This window comes from Tursiops truncatus, chromosome 3, assembly GCF_011762595.2.
Source record: "Tursiops truncatus isolate mTurTru1 chromosome 3, mTurTru1.mat.Y, whole genome shotgun sequence".
In the NCBI taxonomy this organism is placed as follows: Eukaryota; Metazoa; Chordata; class Mammalia; order Artiodactyla; family Delphinidae; genus Tursiops; species Tursiops truncatus.
The window spans coordinates 150,707,919-150,732,569 of NC_047036.1; the positions used below are offsets into that span (position 1 = coordinate 150,707,919).

The following is a 24,651-nucleotide window of genomic DNA, read 5'->3' on the forward strand; positions in this document are numbered from 1 at the left end:
AATGGAGGTGAAGTGGGTTCTGTTATATAATATTCTCAGCAAAAATTGACCTGCTTGGAATCACTGTGTTGATAATCGACAAGGATTCTCTTCCTCCAAAAGCCTTGATACTATAAAACTTCTAAAGGACGCTGTCCTAGGACCCTTCTTTTAGTTTTCATATTTTGGGAAACATTTCTGGAAAATTCAAATGCTCGCAACCTGAAAGAAGCCATTATTCACCTGAAGGCTAACTCTGCTAAAGTTGAGTTGTCCGACCTTTACATGCTGATAGAAGCCAAATAGCCTTGCAAAACAATGCTCTCTTATTGGATATAAGCATATAGATTGTTTAAGGTGGACGTGTGTATGCAGTAAAGTGAAATAACAAAGAATCTTTGAGTTTCCCTTGCTGGTTTTTTTTTATTTTTTCATTTAAGTTTCTATAGCGTATGCTAATAGCTCAGGGAAACCTCAGGTTAGTTTTAGGTCCACTCTTTACGTAAATGTTGAAGTACTCCATACCCACCTTTTTTCTACCTTCCTTCTTTTCTTCCTTCTTTCCTTTCTAACTTCTTATAATCCATTATACTTAATCCTGCATTTGCTGAGGTGGCAATTAGTGTAGGAAAATACTGTGAAATTTTGCTGTTCAGAATGCATGTTGACCAAATTCTATATTGAGAAAGGTCTGAATTTACCCAGAGTAACCCTTTCTCAGCGTCTTTGAATAAAGGGCATAGAAAGTGGGCTATATATAGTATCCTGACAGGTATGTAGAATTCATAGCAATTGCCCTCAAAGAGCTTACCTAGCGTAGATGCATATGAATGCATTTAATAATTGCTTTATTGGCAGCAGTGCCAACATACACAGTCTGTTTTGTTTTATATCATTCTCATTACCTGCTCTTTACCACTGTATACATTGCTAATGGCGTGGTTTCTATGGCTTGTGAATTTCACCGCCAAATAATACGTAATTTATTGCACACTTCAGTGTAGAAGATGGAGACTTCATAAATTTTCATGTGCTCGTTGCCCCTTTGGAATGTATTACACTGAGATCAGTCAAAGTAATAAATTTATTTCAAATGTGCGTGATAGGTAGACATCAATTAGGACTGATGGGCAATATTTCTTCCAGCAACATAACAGTTTTTAAAGACTAAGCCATTGAACGTGGAGTCACTGAACATGGGACTCAGTTCACTGGGATCCTTCTTAGAAAAATAAAGGACAACTTGAATTGGATTTGTGTGGCTTATTCAAGTAGTAACTAATCATCTACATCTTGGTGAACTTAATTTGTCACAATCGTTTGGTATTTTATTAACTCTCTTCCCTCGACTCTCAGGAGAATCGATCATGAGTATCTTAAAACATACTAAGTCGTCTTCCATCCCTCTAAATCTAACTACAAGAGCACACTTTCCTTATCCAATGCAACTTACTATCTTTTAGAGTGGCTGGGGTTTTAATTCTCTACAAAATTAAAACCAGCAAAGAGAAACATTTTCAAGGAGCCACCACATTGTAGAGCTTTAGAAAGAAGACTTTAGAATTAAGGGCAACTATATCATTTTATAGCTAAAGCACCCGAGGCCTAAAATAGGCAGGTAACCATCGAGGTCAGGGAAAGGGGTGGAAGATCAGGTTTCAAGCTGAGAAAGAGTCTACAGGGACTCAATCTGAGCAGGTCAAAAACTGAAATGAGACCACGAATGTTCTGGGAAGGCTGGCATCTGGCCTCCAGTGTGGGATTCAGATGGGGAGTGGTTCCTGGGGGAACTGAGCTTCTGCAGTAGGCAGAGAAGTCCACCTCATCTCCGGAAAGTGCCACTGACATCAGGAAGTTGAGGGGAAAGAGCAATGAGTTCCAGTCCACCTGAGAAAGCAGGCCAGTCTGATTAACTCTGAATTTAGGCTTATTTCAGATACTTCTTGAGAAAGAACATGGACAAGAGCAAGTCCCACGCAGCCTCTTTTAAATCCATGCCCAGTATTTTCTGGTGGAGCTGCTTAAACCCTCCAAGTGACTCCAGTATTTTAATTTCACTCTGTATTTAATTCCGACAGTTCTATGATTGATTCTTTAATGGGCAAATAAGTAGGGTCACAAAAGAGTGCGAATGTATTTTACAGGATGAGGATGGGTGGAGTGGAGCAGTCTGGAACAGGACACCAATAAAAAGGGATCTTGGTAAAGAAGAACGTCATTAGAAATGGAGAGGAATTCGCAAGGAAATTAGTGCCTGACACCACGCCCTTCTCTCTGCATGTTTAGAAGCTAGTTTCTAATTTTATTTTCATAGGCGATGTGCCTGTGATGAATTGTCTTTTACCTCCACACTATTTATCACATGGACATATTGTGAAGTTTGTGTGAGAGAAAGCAAGTATTAGAATTTGTCTTGCAAGCAGCTATAAGCACTGCCTGGAACAATCTAGGATAGAAGGAAAAGGAAAGGAAGGTGGAAACAAAGGAGAAAGACAGCTAATGATGCTGGAGTCTCTCGCTGGGATTTGTGGTATCTCTTTTTGAAACTAAGTACAGAAAGTCAGAACTTGACTGATTGTTTCTTGATCACGGTTTGTTTTCATTTTTGCTTTTTTCTTGCTCTCTCATCAGTTATTCCAGCCAGTGCCATGTCATTTTCAGTTTCAGTAAGCATGCCTGCCTTGTTTCCATTTGCATTATTCATGCAAACGTTGATTGAACTGATGACCCCGAGTTATCACGGGAAACATTAGATACACCAGTGGATACATTTCTTAATTTTAGAAAAAAATTACCTAGTGAAGGTTAAAATAACTCCTCTTCAATTTGTCATTTAAAAAAACTTCTCCTAACATACAATACCTCATTGCCTAACAATGCCAGATAAATGAAGAATTCCTATGTATTCATGAATGCAGGCTAGTCTGTATATTTTTTGGCAGGTATGACCGTTACCGAGGGTAATGGCCTTGTTTGCTGGCCATGTCCTGTCTCCTAGAAAGTTGTAGTTTCTGTTGTCTTTCAGTTGGTCCATGGGATATCAGAGGTGAATTTATAAAACTATACTTCCCTTTACACTTACTTTGTTTTGTTTTGTTTTGTTTTGTTTTACTTGAAGTGTAGTTGATTGACAATGTTGTGTTTCAGGTGTACAGCCAAGAGATTCAGATATATATATTTCTTTTTCAGATCCGTTTCCTTTATAGGTTATTACAAGGTATTGAATATAGTTGCCTGTGCTATACAGCAGGACCTCGTAGTTTATCTACTTTATACATAGTATACACTTACTTTGTGTGATCCACGCTGGTCAGACCACATAATTATTTTCACTTCTGATATAATTTTTTCAGGTCCAACCTCAAATCTTTGATGAGAAGATATTTTAAAATAAGTTTAGCATGTGTGTGCTCTAAATCCAACAGTAGTTATTAGAGATATGATTTGCACTAGGTATTCCTCTCTTTTTTGTTCTTGGCCAACCAATTGAAAATTCGTTTTTATTTTCTGGTTGGTTTGCTAGATGTTTATGACTATAATAAACGTGTTAAATTTTCTCTCGTATCTTAAAGCACAATCTGAATTAGCAATGGATATTGTGCTATACATAGGGGCTGTGATATAAATATAGTTTCTAACTTCAAAAACATATAACCTAGAAGGGAACACAGACACATATGCAGCAATTATGGCAACTGCATTTGTTTACTAAGTGAAATAGCACTGAGATGGATAAAGTGCTAGCAAGCCTTGAACAGCCAAATCAGCTTCAAAAATAGATGCGCAGTTCTTTAAAAATCTTTTTAACATTTTTCCAGGTACATGTAGAATATAACTTAGCATAAAAACGGTATGGGTTTGAGGATATGGGGAGGGAGAAGGTTAAGCTGTGACAAAGTGAGAGAGTGGCATGGACACATATACACTACCAAACATGAAATAGCTAGCTAGTGGGAAGAAGCCGCTTAGCACAGGGAGATCAGCTTGGTGCTTTGTGACCACCTGGATGGGTGGGATAGGGAGGGTGGGAGGGAGACAAAAGAGGGAGGGGTTATGGGGATGTATGTATATGTATAGCTGATTCACTTTGTTATATAGCAGAAACTAACACACCATTGTAAAGCAATTATACTCCAATAAGGACGTTAAAAATAAATAAATAAGGAAAAGAAGACTGACTCATCCAATTAAAAAAAGAAAAGAAATTCTCTTGTCCTGGATTCAAGAGAAGGGATGAAGTAAAAGGATGAGGAAGAACAAGAAGAGGAAATGTGAGCGTGGAGAGGGTAGGAGGAAGAGCAGAAGGCAAATAAGTGTATGTGCTTCCCTTGCCATCCCTGACTTTTTTTTTTTTTTTTTTTTTTGCGCTTCAGGAAAACCCAAAAGCCAGAGAAGAGCACGGAGGTGGTCACCACTGCATGTGAACAAAAAGGTGGAGAGAAGAGAATGGTGGTAATCTGCGCAGGCAACTGGAGGATGACCTGAGTGCATCTCGCCAGGGAACGGTCCCTGTTCCACAGAACCCCTGAAGATGCCAGGCTCTTATGTTTAGATGGGGGGCCGAAGGCGTCTGTGGGGTCACCACATACATCACTCCTGGAGGTGTTGTTCACTCTTTGTAAAGAGTGTCCCTGGTGAGGTTCCACATCTCCCTCTGCAGGACCCTGCCTTGCCCTCCCAACCCGCCGAGGTCAGCAGGCAACATCCCCAGTTAATCACCAGGTGTGGTGAGATATCTGAAGTGGCCCTGGTACCCCCCAGTTCAGGCGTCCTGGGGAAAGGGTGAGGAGGACAGAGGCACCGGGGCTTCTTCTCACGCAAGCAGACAGCTCACCTGGCCCAGCGCTGCTGCATCCCTGTGGGCACGCGGTAGCCCTGGCATCCGGTAGGGGACACTGCAGGATCCACACCTGGCTGGGATTTGCCCACCCCCTGGGGACCCCTCAGCCTCTGTGGAGCCCCACTGAAGGGCCTGGGTCACCTCATGGCACCATTTCTCAACCTGAGGTTCTATAGATTTTCCATAGATGTGTAAAAATTGAATACAACACACACACAAAATGAAGGCAATTCAAAGCAATGCTAATTTAGGATGAGTTAAAGGGCCAGGATTCCAAGTTAATTATGACCTTAAAATTAGATAACAAATACATCTGGTTTTATTACACGCTGAAAAGCAGTGTCTTCTACAAACTTTTCATGTTGGGATACAGCAAAGCTATAGAATTTATGATTCTATGACCACAGCATCAGGATATTTTTAAATTAAAAAGCACAGGCAAGTTTGGCTGGGGTGTTAAAGAAAGAAAAATGATTCTTAGGGGAAAAGGGAACATTGCGGTTCTCTGCCCACTTCCACTGTGCTGGTCTCATGATGGGCCATGTTGCGTGTGGGCTGGAGGGACAGGGTCACTACTCCCACCTGTGTCATCAGACCTCCCACTCCTCACAGCGCCCAGGTGGGAGGGACCCACACTTTTCACCCTGGAGCCCCAGAGCCTCCCCTTTCCTCTGCATCACTTTCACTGTTCAGGGGACCAGTCACTTGAACACCGCCCGGCCAAATGCCCAGGTTAAATCGCCCCTGTAGGACAGGTCTCTCTGCTACCAGAACACACTTGGCAAAGAGCAGCAAACAGGCCCCAGTGCCCTGGGGATGTGAGCCCTGGGGGATGTCAGGGCCCAAAGTGACTTGCAGGGTCTGAGTAGCGCCCTGGGTCCCACACACCGACCCCAGGAAGCCCACCTCCCCACTGACTCCAGTCCCTGCCTTTGTGTGGCAGGTTCTGGTCTGACACCTGTGAGGACTGTGACCTGGAGGCCTCAGCCTGAGACTCAAAGGGGATGGAGCCTGCGCAGCGTCTGGCAGCTTAAATGAGACACGAGGCCAAGGAAGGAGGGCCGCCTCTCTGCTCCCCCTCCGCTCCTGAGTCAGCTAGTGAGTGCCGGTTACTTCCTGTCGGAGCTGTACAGATTTAGCATAAATTTTAGATATAGGTCTTACTTTTAACAGTGAAAGGCTGTTACATCAAGCAAATTGATCTTTTTTTTTTTAAACATTTTTATGTAAGATAACACACAAGTATAGAAAAGCACCCTCCGCAAAGGGAGGGCTCAGTGAATTACAATGGGCGCTCCACTCTGGGGAGCAGTAGTTTTTCCCTCTGTAAAAGCCCAGATGCTTCTGAGAAGCTCCTCTCAGCTTCCTTACTCTGGCCCGACCTCCACAGCGGAAATCCCAAAGGGACTGGATTCTCCCAGCCCTCCAGCACCCTCCACTACTTTCTGATTGTGCTGCCACACTCATTTTGAGTTATTTGTGTGTAAATCACTGCACTTGGAATATACGTGGAGTAACTGATTTCATTCTTATAACCGAATAAGTTAGCACTTATTCTTCTCCCCTTCTACAGGGGGCAGCCAGGGTGCTGCGGACGTCCTGTATATTGAACTGGGTGTTGGTAACAGATGTGTTTATATTTACAAGAAACCATAAAGCTCTACGCTTAAGATCTGTGCCCTGTACAATACACCAAGGAAACTTCAATTAGAAGGAGATGCCAAAAAAATTTCCCCACAAAACAAACTTCAGGGCCAGGTGGCTTCCTCTGATTTCTACCAAACATTTAAGACAGAAACGATGCCCGTCTCCTACACACTCTTCCAGAGAACAGATACAGAGGGAACACACCCACACTGCTTTCATCGGACCAGGAGAATACTGATGTCATACCCGCAGCAGATATTACAGGACAGGAGAAATTACAGGCTAAAGACTTCTGAATGTCGATGTCAAAATCCAAAAGCAAATATTAGCAGTCTAAATCTAGAGTTTTTCAGAAAGGAAGGAAACTGGGATTTCGTGGTGGTATTTCCAGTGGTTGATGTGAACAGGATCACTGGGTGTTTGGGCGCTGCCTGGGAACGTGGAGAGAAGGGACAATGCCATCGGGTTAGTGGAATGAACGTTTGGTGACAGAGATTAGGAGGGCCTGGGTCATCCTCAGAGACAGTCCTGGGATGGGGTCTCTAGGCTGTGGCTATGGAGGGGTCCCTCTAGAAGGGCATGGGCCTCTCTCCTGTGCCACTGCAGGGTCTAGGGATGGATGAGGAGTTTGTAGGGGCTGGTTTTTGATGAGGAAGGATGAGCAGGGAAGGTGCGCCCTCAGAGCCAGTGCAGCCACGGCCCCTCCCCAGCCAGGCCGTAGCCCAGGCTACTCAGACAGTTGCTCACATCAATAGGCGACAGTGGGTCACGCCAGCTTTACCCACTAAACCACCAAGCACAGCCCAGCAGGCCACTGTCCTCATTAATCAGCACTACCTGTGCATCCAGGGCTGGTTGTTGAAGACCAAGCTAATTTGTTGGAGACGTGCCATGTGGGCAACTGGCTTGGAGAGACCAGAGCTCTGAGCCACGTGAAGACAAGCCGACCACTGGTCAGACCACCAGGAGGCTCACCCAGTGTGTGAAGACGCTGAGGGAGGAGGGACGTAGATGGGACCCTCTGATCCTTCAAGGGACCTTCTTTCAGGGATATTTAAGAGCTGTGGGGTCAGGGATCAACATGTAAGGGGGGCAGCAGGTCAGGCATGGGCCCTCCTGTTGGCTCAGACCCCTCCTGTCCTTGGAGCAACCATGGGGCAGGCAGGAGGATTGGGGGGATGGAGGGAGGGGAGCCCTGGGCTCAGGGGTCCAGAGCACCATCTAGAGGATTCATGGGTTGAGGGATTTCTCTCCCAGGGAACCAACTACATTCCTGTCCCACATCCATCTGTCATCAGCTTTGCGACTCCGGGAAAGTCACTTAAAATCTCAACATTTTCGTGCCATGTACCATAAAATATGGTTCACAGCACCTGCCATGAGTTCCCCACGGGGCTGATGTGGGGATCACAGGAGATGATGACAGATATTCTTCACAAGCTCTAAAGCATCACACCCATAACCTTCCCCACTCCCCTGCCCTGTGGCATCCAGGTCCCCTCTCTGGAGGCAGCACTACCACATTTCTTGCTTATTCTTCCAGACATTTAATATTTGTACACTTAGGTAGCACTTATGAAGTAACCATCATTTTTCATCAGGGTCTACCTGATTTGCTGTATTAAGCTTCATCATGTAATACTAATAAGTGGGCCCTATTGACATTTCCATTATCACAGAACAAGGAACTGAGGACAGAGAGTCTGCATAACTTTCCCAGGTTCATGTGGCTTCTGGTATGATTTGAATCCAGACCATCAGGCACCAGCCCCCACTCTGTCGGTCACTGTGCTGTGCTCCCTTTCTGTATTATCTCACTAAATAAAGTCATGTCCCCGTGCAGTCAGGCTGCTGGCTATTTTAAGTGCACACCACATTGCAACACCCTCTTCTCAGCCCAGCTTCGATTCACTTGACTCCCCTAGACTCCCCTAGGAGGCTGGTGAACAAAGAGAACAGACGTGTGACCTGGGAATGAATTGACACCTCTGCATGGTCTTCTCCCAGCAACATATCAATAGTTCTCTCAGTTTTTGTTGTGGTTTCCTGGATCATGACTCGGGTACCAAGAAGAAAAGGAAGATTATAAAGGAGTCAAACACAGGATGCACAAGAATATCATCTGCGGTCAAGATAATCTCCTGGCCATCCGCAGCGGTGGTTCAGGCACATTAGAATCAGCATCTGGCCAAACAACAGGGTAGGGACACAAATAGCACCCCCACTAACCACTCCATTGAAGGTACTGTGGAAATAATACCAGCAAGTAGATTCAGGAGCAATGGCTGTAGTTTGTACAGCAGAGCCTGGATCTGGCTGAGGGAGGATTGGGCAAGGAAGGTGCCCACTCAGAGCCGGTGCAGCCACTGCCCGCTCTTAGGCAGGCCTTAGTCCAAGCTGCTCAGACGATTGGTCAGTTTCTAGTCAGTGAGACCCTGGGGGCCTGTAAACCTCATCTGTTAAGCCACCAAAACACCAGCCCAGTAGACCCTGTTCCCAGCTAATGAATATTAACTGCTCATCATCCAGGTTTGATCAGTTGAAGATGATGCTAATTCTCTGTGCAACTGTCATGTGGGCAGTTGGTTTGGAATGTCCTGGGTTTTGAGTCAGTTAGGGAGTCAAGTAGACTACTGGTCATTCAGGGTGGTCACTTGACCACCAGGAAGTCTCACTGCAAATCAGCTGCTAGAATCAAGTGCTGAGGGGGAAGGGAGGGAAGATGCACACATATTTGGATACCCCGGTCCATCAGGGGGTCTGCATTTGGGGGAAAGACATTGTATTTGGGGTCAGGGATTGAAACGTAGAGCCAGGAGGTAGGTCCAGATTTGAGCCATTCTCTTGGGCCAGGCACCTCCTCCGAGTACCAGCTGTCTCCCTGCAGCATCCTTGGGGCAGGAGGATGTGGGAAAGGGAGCGAGGAGAGCTCTTGGTTTGTGTATCCAGGGCATGATCTCATGTCCATGTGTTCAGGAATCTCTATCCCTCCCCTGCCTCAGACCCATCACTCATCAGTGTTGTGACTCTGGGCAAGTTACTCAATCTGTCTAAATTTCAGTGCCCTGAACCATAAAATATGGGTCACAGCCCCTACTCTGCCCACCCCACAGTGCATCACAAGAAATAATATTCTTTCCATGAGCTCTATAACTTCTTACTCATGTCATCAATGTGAAAAAGTAGGCTCTATCCTCCTGTTTGTAGCCTCCTAGGTGCCCTTTCTGGAGACGACCTACTTATTCTTCCAGGCATTTAATACTTGAACATTTATGTAGGTAGCACTTATGAAGTAAGTACCCATCATTTTTCTTCAGGCTTTGTATTTACTAATTTTTAGCCTCAGAACATAATACGAATAAGCAGGTCCTACTAATATTTCCATATCACTGGCCAGGGAACTGAGAAACAGAAGAGCTAAGTTACTAACCTTCCCAGGTACACGTGGCGTTCAAATAGGATTTGATTTCAGGCCATCAGGCACCAGCACCCATACTCTCCCTCATTGTGTTGTGCTGACTTTGTACTTGTCTCAGGTAAATAAAGTTATTTTCCCCATGTGATCAGCCTGTTGGGTATTTTAAGTGCACGCTAAAATGCAAGATCCATCTTCATAAGCCCTACTTTGATTCAGGGGACTCCCCGGGCAGCTAGTAATAAGGAGCTCTGAAGTTTGACCTCTGAATAAGTTAAGACTTTTGCCAGGAAGATGTCAACACCTCTCACTATTGTGACTGTATTTCCTAGGAACTTGTTTCAGGAATATGAAGAGAAAAAGACAAGGATTCAAACCAAGGATACATATGGGGATTGATCCTCCGTGAAGAAAATATACTGGCTGGCCCTCACCGTCATTCAACAGCTCAAAATGAACATCTGGTCCCAAAGCGTTGAGCCTCAAATATCATCCCATACAAGCCACTCCATTGAAGTCACTGTGAGAATTCCATCCTGAAACTGATCAAGAGTAATGACTATAAAAATGTTGTCATATTATCCTTTGATTGAAATATAATTCACATTCCATCAATTCACATTTTTTTTTAACTGTGTGATTCAGCTGCTTTTAGTGTACTCAGGTTTTGCAATCAACATCTCTAATTCCAGTATATTTTCATCATCCCCAAGAGAAACCGCATACCTAGTATCAGTCATTCTCATTCTGTCCTCCCCTTTCACCCCAGCCCTGGGTCTTTCTGTCTCTATTGATTTTCCTATGCTGGACCTTTCATATGAATAGAACCACACAATGTGCGGACTTCTGTGTCTGACTTTTGCAGTAAGCAAAATGTATTCAAGGTGCATCCAGGTTGTAGCATGTATCTGTCCTTCACCCTTTTAATGGCTGAATAATAGTCATTGTATGGATATAACACATTTTAGTTTTCCATTCCTCAGTTGGCGAATAGTTGGGTTGTTTCCACTTTTTGGCTATTATGAATAATGATATGACAATATAACACTCATGTACAAGTTTTTGTGTGAACATATGTTTTTTATTTCTCCTGGACATATACCTGGGAGTGGAGTTCCTGGGCCATACTGTATCTCTGTGTTGAACTTTTTGAGGAACGGCCAAACTATTTTCTTCTTCATATTTGCACCAGCGATGCTTGAAAGTGCCAATTTCCCCACATCATTGCCAACCCTTGTTTTTAAAAAAATTATATGGCACAATAGTGGGTATGAAGTGGTATCTCACTGTGGTTTCAGTTTGCATAATTTTGACTAATAATTTTGGACATGTTTTCATGTGCTTATTGGCAATTTGTGTCTTCTTTGGAGCAGTATCTATGCAGATTCTTTTTCTCATTTTTAAAATTTGGTTATTTGACATTTTATTGTTGAGTTGCCAGTGTTCTTTACATATTCTGAATACTAGGCTTTATCAGATATATGACTTGCAAACATTTTCCTTCATTCTGAAGGTTGTATTATGTCTTTCTTGTTGGTGTTCTTTGAAACACAAAGGATTTTAATTTTGATAAAGTCCAATTTCTTTTTCCTTTTGTTGCCTGTGCTTTTGCTATCATATTTAAGGGTTCATTGCCAAATCCAAGACTATGAAGATTTATCCCTTTTTTTCTTCAGAAATTTGTATAGTTTAGCTCTTATATTTAACTCTTTGATCCATTTTAAATTCAAAGCCTATTTTGTCTGATATTGGTATAGACACTCCTGCTCTCTTGATTACTATTTGAGTTTTCTCACTGAGTTTGGAATTCCCTTTTCTATCCTTTAACTTTCAACCTGCTTGATTCTTTTGATCTCAAGTAAGTCTCTTGTAGACAGCATATAGTTGGGTCATATGTTTTTACCTATTCCGCCAATCTCTGTATTTTGATTGGAGAGTTTAATGCATTTACATTTAAAGTAATTGCTGACAAAAAAAAGACTTATTTCTGCTATTGTGCTGTTTCTTTTCCATCTGCCCAAAGCTTTTTTGCCCCTCATTTCCTGCATTCCTATCTTTCGTTGTGTGTGTTTAGCTGATTTCTTACAATAAAATATTTAAATTACTTTCTCACTTCCTTTTGGGACTATTCTATAGCTATTTTCTTTGTGTTTAACATGGGGATTACCTTTAACATCCTAAAATTAAAACACTCTAATTTGAACTTATACCAGGTTAAACTCAACAACATCCAAGTTCTTGAAGCTAAAAGAGCATCCTACTATCTCAATGCAAAAGACCTTCTCCAAGACACACTGCAGTTTCTGCCTGGCTGGGACATTGCCCCAGAGTGAGGTTAAGTTTAAGGAGTCGAAGGAGGCATACATTTCCATCCTCTGGATCACTGCTCACCAAAAAATACATAATGCCAGGCACATATGTAATTTTGAATTTTCTAATGAACACACCAGGAAAATGAAAATGGTGAAGTCAATGTAAATAATAGATTTTTAATTCAGTATCTGCAAAGTGTTAGAATGTTTACATGTGGCACGAGAAATGTGGTCATATTACGAAGGCTTGAGAGCCGCGTGGGGCAAGATAGAGGACAAACAGCATGCACTTGAAACTCTAAGAAGTGAACGCTAACAGGCAGATGGGGCCTGGAAGTCCAAAGTTGAATAACAGCCCATAACAGGGTGATTATGGTGGGGTTTTTTTCCTGCCTCTGTCTCCCAGCTTAGGCAAGGCACGCAAAGTCCAGCAACAGCTGAAAGTTAAAACCATGGGATCAACCTTTTATTTCTAGCCAGACAAGTGAGAAAGTGGGGGGCTTGGATGTTGAGGAGTGAGGGGGTCATCCCCATTGGTCTTTTTCTCCCCAGTTACCACATCTCCCCTGCAACCTCAGTGATGGCAGAGGCCTTCACTGAGAAATGGCCTGTGTCTCTGGACAAAGGAACAGGTTAAGAGGCTCCTATTGTCTGAAGAGTGTGGGGGCATGCCCGTTATTTTCCTTTCTTTTCTCTTGCTATTTAAATTGACAAGAACAGATACTACACTTGATCTTAGCCGAAAGGCTGAGATGAAATAGACAAAATAAACTTTAAGCTAAAATTACTGTCAAGTATAAATTTTACTAATCTAGTAATTCCAAAGGACCAAAGAGCAGGGCAGTGGCTTTATTGAGAACCCAGGATTTCCGAGTGTCCACCGTGCTCAGTCACTTTTAAATCATCAGCACAGCCCTATAATTCAGAGATTTAGGTGAAGTGACTTGCCCAGGGTCACACAGCTAAGTGAGAGTCTTCTGGGACCAACAGTAACTTTTGCAAAGGCGTCTCTTGCTATACGTAATCACTGCCACCATCTGACACTCACATTCTTTCTTTTTATACTATTCTGTTTCCTTGGGTCAAAGAATCCGACCCCTGAATTAAGGTTAAATAGCAATTAGTGGCAGATCAAAAGCCAAAATCGCTTCAAGATATTCTTTTAATTCCCCCAAGTAATGCCTTTAGTCACAAAAATATAGAACAATATAGAAAATTACAAGTGACCTTAGTGTTCACAGGCAAGCACTAATACATTTTAATGTACCATGATCATATTAAAATAGAAATAACTATGAAACATTTTCTGCGGAGAAGCAGCCCCTGTGGCAGGCAGCAAAAAGGGACAGGAAGGCTGCATGGTACCCAGGCCCCCAGTGGCCTAGGTCTCACCCTGCAGCTCACTGCTGATGCGCCGGAACGCTGCTTCCTTCTCGGAGTCTAGGTCTTCAGTGGCGATAGGGAAACCCAGCTCAGGGCCTGGGGGCAGCCTCAGAGACTCCCCTTGCCGGGGCGGCAGCAGAGGAATCCTGCGTTTTCGGGGCCTGGGACTGTCAGATGTGCGGGAGCCGTTCCTCCAGGGCCCTTTCTGCCCTCTTGTTGCCTCTACATCTTGGTCAGGCTGGCTTTTCCTATGGGAAACCACCAGAGCTGCAGAGGGCGACGGAGGGCCCTCCTTGCTCCCTTTCTTTGCAGACTTTTGGAGCAGCCCTTCCGGTATGGCGGGACTCCTCCTTCTCTTCACTGGTAGGAAACCTCGGTTGGAGACATATGCGTTCGTGATGGCGTTTCTTTGGGGGCAGGAGCTCATACAAGTGGTCTGCGGTCTCCTGGTGGATCTGTCTTCTGCCCTCTTGGCGTGGAGGTCTCTCTGCAGAGGTCCAGGCCTGGGCACGAAGAAAGAGTCCCCCAGGGGCCTAAATGCAGATCGTGCGCCCCCGGTGTCATCGGGGCCGCTTCTCTGGTCTTCGTTCCTCCCTGTGACTGTGGGGACTTCCTCCTGCTTGGCCATCCCTTGCCCGCTCTCTCCCAGGGCCCTCAACACCGTCTTCTCTGTGCTGTAGTTCAGGACACAGCTGGGTGTCGTGGCCGGCACTGGCTGACCCCGTGCCACACTGACAGTGACTGTGTCCACTGCGGACACTGAGCTGCGGGACGTCGTGGAGGTGCGAGCACCCATCACTGCCTTCTTCCGATGGCCTCGCCTGCAGATGGAGATAAGGACCCCCAGAAAGGAGCGCAGGGTCTGCGGAACGGTAGAATGGGGTCTCAGAGACTCTGTGGCAAAGCGCAGATGCAGAGTCACTGGACACTTGTGGGCTGGCCTGCGAGTGGATAGCCGGCCATAGACAGCTGGTTTACCCGGGGCAACCATGGGAAGTCGGTGGGCGCGGGGAGCGGGCTGGGGGCAGCCGAACCCTCCTGGCAGGTGCTGGTCCCCCAGTGCCCGGGGCGGGGGTGAGGGGCAGGGCCTACCTGACCCTAGAGAACTTGGGTGAGGTCGGTGCTTGGATAGAGAGCTGGGCTCCGAGCACTCTCTTTCAGCTGCCAAGTCGGCCAAAAGCGGAGTGCGCTCTCTTTGGCCTGTTGCTGGGATGCAGCTCTGGAAATGTGAGCGAACAATGGGCGTGCGTTGGCGGGGCGCAAAAGTTTAGGGAGGGGTGGCGCATGCGCAGAGTACACGTCAGGCCCTGGGGCGCACAGGTGAGGATGCGCGCCCCTGGACCGTCTAGCGCTTCTGAATCTCCCCGGGGGTCTGAGGGCTGGAGGTGTTTGCCTTGAGGGTGATGAGCTTCTTGGCAGGGCAGCTGCCCCTTCTCCCCCGGCCGGCTCTAACTGTACAGGATGGGTCCCCGGCCACCAGAGCAGGAAAGCTGGAGAGCAGGGTACCTGGCTCAGCAGCCGCCGCCCGAGGTGGCAGATTTGGCATCAGCGCCTGTGCGTCCGCCTGCCCTCCCACCTGGTAACATTGGAGGAGAGAGCCGCTAAGAACAGAAGTGCAAAAAAAAAAAACCAAAAACAAACAAAAAGAAACCCCCAGAAGTGCCCAAGCCAACCAGATCCTGCTTGGGGTGACAACTGAAGGGGCAGGCAGGGCAGGCTGGGAGGGACGTATATACCAGGTCCAAACCCAGAAAGATCTGAAATGCACGAGTCAGAATGAAAGTCCAGAATCATCCTTGGGCTTTGGGCTGAGCTGGAAGTATAGCCAAACTCTTCAAGGTCGCCAGCTCCACCTGCAGTTTCTGCCTGGCTGGGACATTGCCCCAGAGTGGGGTTAAGTTTAAGGAGTCTTAGTTCCCCTACCAGGGACTGAACCCGGGGCCCCAGCAGTGAAAGTGCTGAGTCCTAACCACTGGACCGCCAGGCAATTCCCTGTATATGTATGAAAAAAGGATACCACAGTCTCAGAGGGTGGCGTTGACGTCATATAAATGTGACACATATGACAGCTATAACAAAGAGTGGAAGGTAAAAGAATCTATATGGATGTAAGCCTTCTGAATTTTATTTAATTGGTAAAATATTAACTCTAGACTGTGAAACAATACGTATACATAGTGTTATTCCAAGAACAATTAAAAAATGACAAACTCAAGAAAATTGGATAACCTCAATAGTCCTATATTTAGGAATTGTGGACAAGATAGCTAAAACATTCACATATGTGTTTTGTGAAAAGTTTTTCTCTTGGTTAATTGCCTAGGAGTGGGTTTTTGGGTCATATGGTAAGTATGGCCCTCTCAGCCAGCCCTGGCCACCACTTCAGGTGTCACCCCAGCAGGATCTGGATGGTGTGGGCACTTCCGTTCTTAGCGACTCCCCTCCAGTGCCGCCAGGGGAAAGGGCAGGAGGACGCAGAGGCGCTGCTGCCAAAGCTGCCGCCTCTTGTGGGAGCTGCACAGCCAGCGACCTTGCCCCACTTTGCTGGGCGGGGATCCCGTCCAGTACAGTTAGTTACCCCGACAGCACTGGGGCGCGGCCAGGGGAGAAGGGCCAGCTGTCCTGCCAAGAAGCTCATCACCCTCAAGGCAAACACCTCCAGCCCTCAGACCCCCGGGAGATTCAGAAGCGCTAGACGGTCCAGGGGCGCGCATCCTCACCTGTGCGCCCCAGGGCCTGACGTGTACTCTGCGCATGCGCCACCCTTCCCTAAACTTTTGCGCCCCGCCAACGCACGCCCATTGTTCGCTCACAGGTTTCAGAGTATAAAAAGGCAACAGGCCAAAGAGAGCGCACTCCGCTTTTGGCCGACTTGGCAGCTGAAGGAGAGTGCTCGGAGCCCACCTCTCTATCCACGGACCGACCTCACCCAAGTTCTCTAGGAGCAGTTACTTAGGTAGGCCCTGCCCCTCACCCTCGTCCCGGGCACTGGGGGACCAGCACCTGCCAGGAGGTTTCGGCTGCCCCCAGCCCGCTCCCCGCGCCCACCGACTTCCCGTGGCCGGCCCGGCTCACCCAGCTGTCTATGGGCGGCTATCCACTCGCAGGCCGGCCCACAAGTGTCCAGTGACTCTGCCATCTGCGCTTTGCCACAGAGTCTCTGAGACCCCATTCTACCATCCCGCAGACGCTGCACTCCTTATGGGGATCCTTATCTCCATCTTCAGGCGAGGCCATCGGAAGAAGGCAGTGATGGGTGCTCGCACCTCCACGACGTCCCGCAGCTCAGTGTCCGCAGTGGACACAGCCACTGTCAGTGTGGCGCGGGGGCAGCCAGTGCCGGCCACGACACCCAGCTGTGTCCCGAACTACAGCACAGAGAAGACGGTGTTGAGGGCCCTGGGAGAGAGCGGGCAAGGGATGGCCAAGCAGGAGGAAGTCCCCACAGTCACAGGGAAGAACGATGACCAGAGAAGCCCCAATGACACCGGGGGCGCACGATCTGCATTTAGGCCCCTGGGGGGCTCTTTCTTCGTGCCCAGGCCTGGACCTCTGCAGAGAGACCTCCACGCCAAGTGGGCAGAGGACAGATCTGCCAGGAAACAACAGACCTCTTGTATGAGCTCCTGCCCCCAAAGAAACGCCATCACCAGCTCATATAGCTCCACCCGAGGTTTCCTGCCAGTGGAAAGAAGGAGGGGTCCCGCCATACCGCAAGGGCTGCCCCAGAAGTCTGCAAAGACAGGGCGCGAGGAGGGTCCTCCATCGCCCTCTGCAGCTCCGGTGGTTTCCCAGAGGAAAAGCCAGCCTGACAAAAATGCAGAGGCAACAAGAGGGCAGAAACGGCCCTGGAGGAAGGGCTCCTGCACATCTGACAGTCCCAGGCCCCGAAAACGCAGGATTCCTCTGCTGCCGCACAGGCGAGGGGAGCCTCTGAGGCTGCCTCCAGCCCCTGAGCCGGGTTTCCGGGTCACCGCCGAAGACCTAGACTCCGAGAAGGAAACAGCGTTCCGGCGCATCAACAGAGCGCTGCGGGGTGAGACCTATGCCATCGGGGACCTCGGCAGCTCTCCCCAGCACAGGCAACCGAAAACTCCAGCCTTTGCCTCTGCTCCAGGCCCCCCAGCTTCGGGCGGCCCCGCACAAGCATCTTCTGGGGGGGGGTTCATCCACAAATTCCACCGTGGGCACCCATGCCAGCACACAGCTGGGTTTTGGGAGCAGAGCGGCTGCCCTAGATCTGAGCTGCATGTTTGCAGCTCTCAGCGTGACATCAAGAAACAGGGGGCCCCCGAGCACCACACACAGCAATGGGGGCAGCGTGGGCCTGAACTCCTGGGACCCTCCTCACCAGAGCCACCCCATGGTGACCACGGGACCCAGACCTAAGAAGAAGCCTGGGTTTGGAGGCACTACTGCCCCCATCTTAATGCACATCCCTGGGGGCCCTGATTGGCAGCAGCGAGGAACCACCGCCTGTGGCAGCTCTCCCCAGCATAGGAAACGGAAAGCCCCAGCCTTTGCCTCTGCTCCCGGCCCCCCAGCTTCGGGCGGCCCCGCACAAGCATCTTCTGGGGGTTCATCATCCAGAAATTCCACCGTGGGCACCCATGCCAGCACACAGCTGGGTTTTGGGAGCAGAGCGGCTGCCCTAGATGATCTGAGCTGCATGTTTGCAGCTCTCAGAGTGACATCAAGAAAGAGGGGGCCCCCGAGCACCACACACAGCAATGGGGGCAGCGTGGGCCTGAACTCCTGGGGCCCTCCTCACCAGAGCCACCCCATGGTGACCACGGGACCCAGCCCTAAGAAGAAGCCTAGGTTTGGAGGCACTGCTGCCCCCATCTTACATCACATCCCTGGGGGCGCACCCAGGCAGGGCCCCCCTACTTCCAGCGGAGGGCGCAGCCCATGCCCAGCCAAGGCTGACTTTAGGAGTGTGTCGGTTCCGGCCTCTATTCCTATCAGCCTCAGCTCCACAGTGGGCACAGCAAGGTGCAGCCTTGCTCTTAGGGCCCCCTCATCACCTGCCCAGGGCTTGGCTGGACAAAAAACCACTGGGCCATCGACCAAGTCATTCTCCTCCAGGTCGCGATTCATTACCTTGGGGTTTAAGAGGAGGAAGTTGGCCTGAGCCAATAACTTTGGGGTGAGGCCATCAGTGTCCACCTCCTCCCAGGCTGGGCCTCGTGTGGACCCTGTTTCGATGTGAAACTTACAATAAAGCTTTGTTCTTGTTCTTTTGCATAATCCTCACGTGTCTGTGATCTGTAGATCAAGTGTGGAAAAGCACTGGCTTGTATGAGTGGTAACATGGAAAGCCAGACCTGTTGACAGTTTCCTGTGACCCTGCTCATGGGTTGTGAAGAGTAGCACAACAAGATGGCTACAAGGGCCCTATATTAAAAGTGTGTTTTGAGTTTAAACGATGCAGCCCGGAATAAAATGGGCCCAGAGGGAGGGGTAAACAGGGAGGGTCATCCTTGTCTGTTGTAATTGCTACTTCCCACCCACCTCTCTGGCCTGGAGGGGGCTGGGTCATCCCGAGCACACACCAGCCGCCCATACTCTACACGTTTAGTATTTTCTAATGTAGCAGTTTCTTTGACTTTTTTTGTTTTGCTTTAATAGGTCTTAGACAAATCATTTACATGCACATCTCACTCGGAGAGTATATGTCCATACAACCTAAAGCAATCTACAGATCCAGTGCATCCCTATCAAAATTCCCATGACATTTTTTACATAAATAGGAAAAACAATCCTAAAATTCGTATGGAACTGCAATAGACTTCAAAAGCCACAGCAACCCTGAGAAAGAAGAACAAAGCTGGAGGCAACACTTTTCCTGGTTTCAAATTATACTACAAAGCTAGAGTAATCAAAATAGTATGGTACTGGCATGAAAACAGACACATACACCAATGCAACAGAATCAAGAGCCGAGAAATAAATCCACACACATACAGGCAACTAATTGACAGGGATCCAAGAATACTCAACAGGGAAAAGATAGTCTCTTCAGTAAATGGTGTTGGCACAACTGGATACCCACATGCAAAACAAAGAAAGTGGACCCCTATCTTACACCATTTGTAAAAATTAACTTGAAATGGATTAAAGACTTAAATGTAAGACCTGAAAGTGTAAAACTCCTAGAAGAGAACATAAAGAGAAAGCTCCTTAACATTGGTCTTGATGATGATTTTTTGGGTATGACAACAAAACCACAAGCAACAAAAACAAAAAGCAACCAATGGGACTACATCAAACTAAAAAGCTCCTGGAGAGCAAAAGAAACAATCAACAAAATGAAAAGGCAACCTAGGAATGGGAAAAAGTATTTGCAAACCACATGTATGATAAGAGGTTAATATCCAAAATCTATAAGGAATTCAAACAACTCCATAGCAAAAAACAAACAAACAAACAAAAACAAATAATCTGATTCTAAAATAGGCAAAGCAGGGGACTTCCCTGGTGGTGCAGTGGTTAAGACTCCACACTTCCACTGCAGGGGGCATGGGTTTGATCCCTGGTCAGGGAATTAAGGCCCGCATGTTATGCAGCGTGTGTAAAAAAATAAAATAAAATAGGCAAAGCAAGACTAGGAAACAACTAAGTGTCCAACAGGTGAATGGATAAAGAAAGTGTGACATATAGATATAGATAGATGATAGATAGATAGATAGATAGATAGATAGATAGGTAGATAGATAGATATAGATAGATAGATATAGATAGATAGATAGATAGATAGATAATGGAATTTTATTCAGCCACACCTAAAGAAGGAAATCTGCCATTTGTGACAACACAGATAGACCTTGCGGGCATTATGCTAAGTGCATTAAGTCAGAGGGCGAAACATAAATACTGTATGAGATCACTTATATGTGGAATCTTTAAAAAAAAAAGAAGAAACAACTCACAGATACATAGAATAGACTGGTTGCCAGAGGTGGGAGGTGGGTGAAATAGCTGAAAGTGGTCCAAAGGTACAAACTTCAAGTTATAAGATAAATAAGTCCTGGGGATGTCATGTATAGTGTAGTGACTGTAGCTAACAATATTGTTGTGTATTTGAAAGTTGCTAAGAGAGTAGATCTTAAAAGCTCTCATCCCAAGAAAAAAATAATTTGTTACTGTGAGTGGTGATGTATGAAAGGCCATGGAAGAAGCTTAAATGCATATTGCTAGTTGAAAGAAACCGGTCTGAAAAGACTACACACTGGATGATTCCAACCATATGACATTCTGGGAAAGGCAAAACTATGAAAACAAGAGGACATGTGGCCCCAGTGGACACCACTGTCTCTCCTTTCAGGAGCCTCCAGGTGCTGGAGACCTTCCCTCCTGAGATCCAGGTCTTCATGAAGGACTCCATTGGCCAGGGCAAGCCTTACGCCATTGACCCTGATGATTCCATCCACGACTTGAAAGAGAAGGTTGAAGAGGCTGGAGGACCTTACATGGAGGGTCCCGGGGCCAGAAACTGTGGAATCAATAGCTTCTCAGACTGCACATCAAGGATTGTGACACCATCACGCTCGTTAAGAGAGGCCCCACATCCCCACGAGTGCCAAGATCAGGCTGTTCATTTTGTAGACTTCTATGGTCATGTCCCCCTAGCTCACCCCTTTCTACCCAGACCACTGTGCTCTTTCTGAAGCATAAATAGAAACAGAATCCTCCCCTGCTTTAAATTCTCCAATGGCTCCTATTACCTACAGAATCAAGTTCAAGTTCCTTTGCTTGGCATTCAGGGTTCTTGACCATTTAGCTCTTGCCGACCTCTCAGTCTCTCCTCGTCACTCTCAAAACATACCAGACGTGGCCAAACACTTGCAATTCCAGAACACTGAATGCTGGCTCACAACTCCATGACTTTGTGTCAACTTTCCTTCTCCCCCATGTTGTCACCATTCAAAGTTCAAACCTCTAAGTTATTGATTCTCAAAAGTACGGACCCCAGACCAGCAGAATCAACATCATCTGGGAACCTCTTTGAAATAAAAATTCTCAGCAGCTAGCCCAGAATTACCTGAGTTAGGTTCTCTGGAAGTGGGACTCAGCAATCTGTGTCTTAACAAGCCTTCCAAGTAATTCTGAGCAAATATGGAAGTTCCAGGGAGTTAACACCCCAGGGGGTAAGCCTTGGCCCATTGAAAGACAGGAACCAGCGAGTGCAGTGAGTGCATACTCCCCTCCTCCACCTCTCAGGTGGATAATTTTGAGGCACGTTCTGCATTGCTCCTTAGAGGGTCCCCAGTGGGATCAAAGCTCAGCTGCCCACAGTAGTGATCAATTTCATGATATTTCTTGGACTGTTTTTTCCTCCTTCTCAATCCCCCACACCTGTCCCTTGGGATCATTTCCCAAAACAAGTCTCATGCAAATCCTTGTCTCAGGCTCTGCATTTGGAGGAACACAAGCTAAGAGAAAACCCATCTTTATGCATCTTCCTCCTTCCTAAAACCCAGCCCACACCCTTCCTAACTACTAGCTCTTCCCCCACCGCCATAGAAATGTGCCCAACTGCATGGCATTTCTACAAACCATAAAACCAATACACAATCGACTGCATGTTCCCCCCTTTTTTTTTTTTTTTTTTTGCAGTACGTGGGCCTCTCACTGTTGTGGCCTCTCCTGTTGCAGAGCACAGGCTCCGGACGCGCAGTCTCAGCAGCCATGGCTCATGGGCCCAGCCGCTCCGCGGTGTGTGGGATCTTCCCGGACTGGGGCACGAACCCATGTCCCCTGCATCGGTAGGCGGACTCCCAACCACTGCGCCACCAGGGAAGCCCGTATTATTCTACTTTTGTTCATGGTTTGAAATTTTCCATAATAAGAAAATTGAATCATACCACTTCTCCCTACCTTTCACTGCTACCATTCTGATCCAAGGCGCCACATCTCTTGCCTGGACTGTTGTAGTAGCTTCTTAACTGAATTCCTGCTTCTGCTCTCACCTCCACTCCCCACCCTCTGCTTTTAATCCAGTCTTCCCACGAACAGCCAGTGTGATACCATTAAAATGAAAGTCCATCCATGTCCCTCTTCTGCTTGGAACTCCCCAGTGGCTCCCCATTTCAATCAGAGTAAAAGCCAAAGTCTTAGTAGTCTTCAAGATCCTACACAATTTGCCCCCTACCCTTGTACTCAAACCTCATCCCCTCCCACTCTCCCCCTTTGATCATTCCATTCCAGTCACACTGCTATTCCTCAATCCCACCAGGCATACTGCCGCCACAGGGCCTTTGCACTTGCTGTTCCTTCTCCCATTCTTCTTTAATTGTTTTAATTTATTTTATTTTTTTTAATTTTTGGCTGAGCCGGGTCTCAGTCGCGGCACACGGGATCTTTCGTTGGGGCGTGTGGACTTCTTAGTTGCTGCATACAGACTCTTAGCTGCGGCATGCATGTGGAATTTAGTTCCCCGATCGGGGATCGAACCTGGGCCCCCTGCATTGGGAGAGTGGAGTCTTACCCACTGGACCACCAGGGAAGTCCCACTTTCTCTCATTCTTCCCTCTGACATACATACCGCTCACTCTTCGCCTCCTTCATGTCTTTGCTCAAATGTCTCCTTTTCAGACCTTCCCTAGCCACCTTTCTTGAGATTGAACCCCTGAACATTACCAATTCTCACCCCCACACACACACGTAGTCAGTACCTTTTAACCTCTTTCCCTGCTTTATTTTCCTGATTAGCGCTTATCACCGTCTTAATTATTATAATGTTACTTATTTATCCTGTTTATTATCTGTCTCCACCATTAGAGTGTTAGCTCTCTGCAGTCCGAGAATTTTGCCTATTCACTGCTGTATCCCCAGGACACCTGCCTGGCACATAGCGGGCACTCAACAAATGTTTGTTGAATGAATGGCATTCCGAGTTTCAATCCCTGCCCACCTGTCCAGGCACAGCTCTCCCCTCTCCCCTCCCTGCCCTCCATGCCAACGTGGATCTGACAGCCGAGTCCTGGCACATGGCAGGATGATTCACACTTCTCAGCCTTATCCTGTCTTGTGCCCTCTGTCTCGTGGCCGCATTCCCAGTCTTTTAAGACTCATCTCAAGCAGGTGTTCACTGACACCACAGGTGACCCCAAAGAAACTCTTCTGCCTGAATTTCCACCAAGTTTCTGTGCCCTTTTTTCTCCTAGTACACAGGACACTGGACTCTCTGTGTCTCCTCTGTCTCCCCCACTGCTCTGGGAGCCCCTGGGGCAGGAACCACGTCTTACATTGTCTTCTTCGCACAATGTCTGGCACCCAGCCAGCACTCAATAGATGTACAGTGAACGAATAACAATACTTGCATTTACTTAATGTTTTCTCTGCTAAATGTTCTCTTGCTTAATCCACACAACCTATGGGGTAGGTATTATTCTTAAACCCATTTTAAGGATTATTTCTGTGAGGGTCAGAGAGGTTAAGAGTCTGGCAAAGGGCAGACTGGAATTCCAGAGTTTGTTCTGCGGAACCCTAGAATTCCCACTGTTCAGCCCAACCTCCAGCGAGTGCCTGCTCTTACTGAGCCTGTTTTGGGTGACAAGCTTGTGGGGATGGGATTGGTGGATACCATCCAACTCCCATCTCCTGGGGGAGCTGTCTTTCCCAGGGCCATCCTCAAGCCAGTTTCAGTTTCCAAGTTGTAAAAGGGAAACTAAGAGGTGAGAAACAAAACCTACAGCAGAAAGGGTGACTAAAAGCCCCGCCTGTTAAGATGGTTTCACCCAGTGTCCCTCGGTACCCCAGCTGCAGTGAATGGCCTCCAGGAAGAGGATCCCCTGGTCAGCCAGACACCCCTTGTTTCCTCTCCACTCTGGTCCTTTGTTCCACAGGGTGCTGGAGGTCAGCTGAGGAGGAGTCCCCTTAAAGAAGAGTGTGTGTGCCAGGAGCTGGGTAGGTGTGTGGGTATAGATCTAGCCACCAGTGGTACTCTCAAGACAGAGATGGCAGTGCCCCCGGAGCTCTTTGTCACCCCAGCTTCCAGGCTGAACTCCTTCGTGGCTCACTGCCTGCATCCCAGCCAGAAGTGGAAAAAAGAGGTGTTGGAGACTGTGTAG

The 24,651-nt window shown here is 47.2% G+C and overlaps 1 protein-coding gene and 1 pseudogene across 1 annotated transcript; one reads left to right on the plus strand and one right to left on the minus strand.

The window, feature by feature from the left end:
- Positions 1-12,846: 12,846 nt before the first annotated feature.
- LOC117312044 (U2 spliceosomal RNA) lies at positions 12,847-12,952 on the minus strand (annotated as a pseudogene).
- A 3,528-nt stretch (positions 12,953-16,480) lies between these two features.
- On the plus strand, positions 16,481-24,651 carry LOC141278247 (putative POM121-like protein 1). The gene is made up of 4 exons (XM_073801956.1): positions 16,481-16,532; positions 16,764-17,739; positions 20,904-21,111; positions 24,427-24,651. Exons 2-4 carry the CDS (start codon positions 16,778-16,780, stop codon positions 24,649-24,651), a joined length of 1,395 nt encoding a protein of 464 aa, XP_073658057.1. The 5' UTR covers positions 16,481-16,532; positions 16,764-16,777.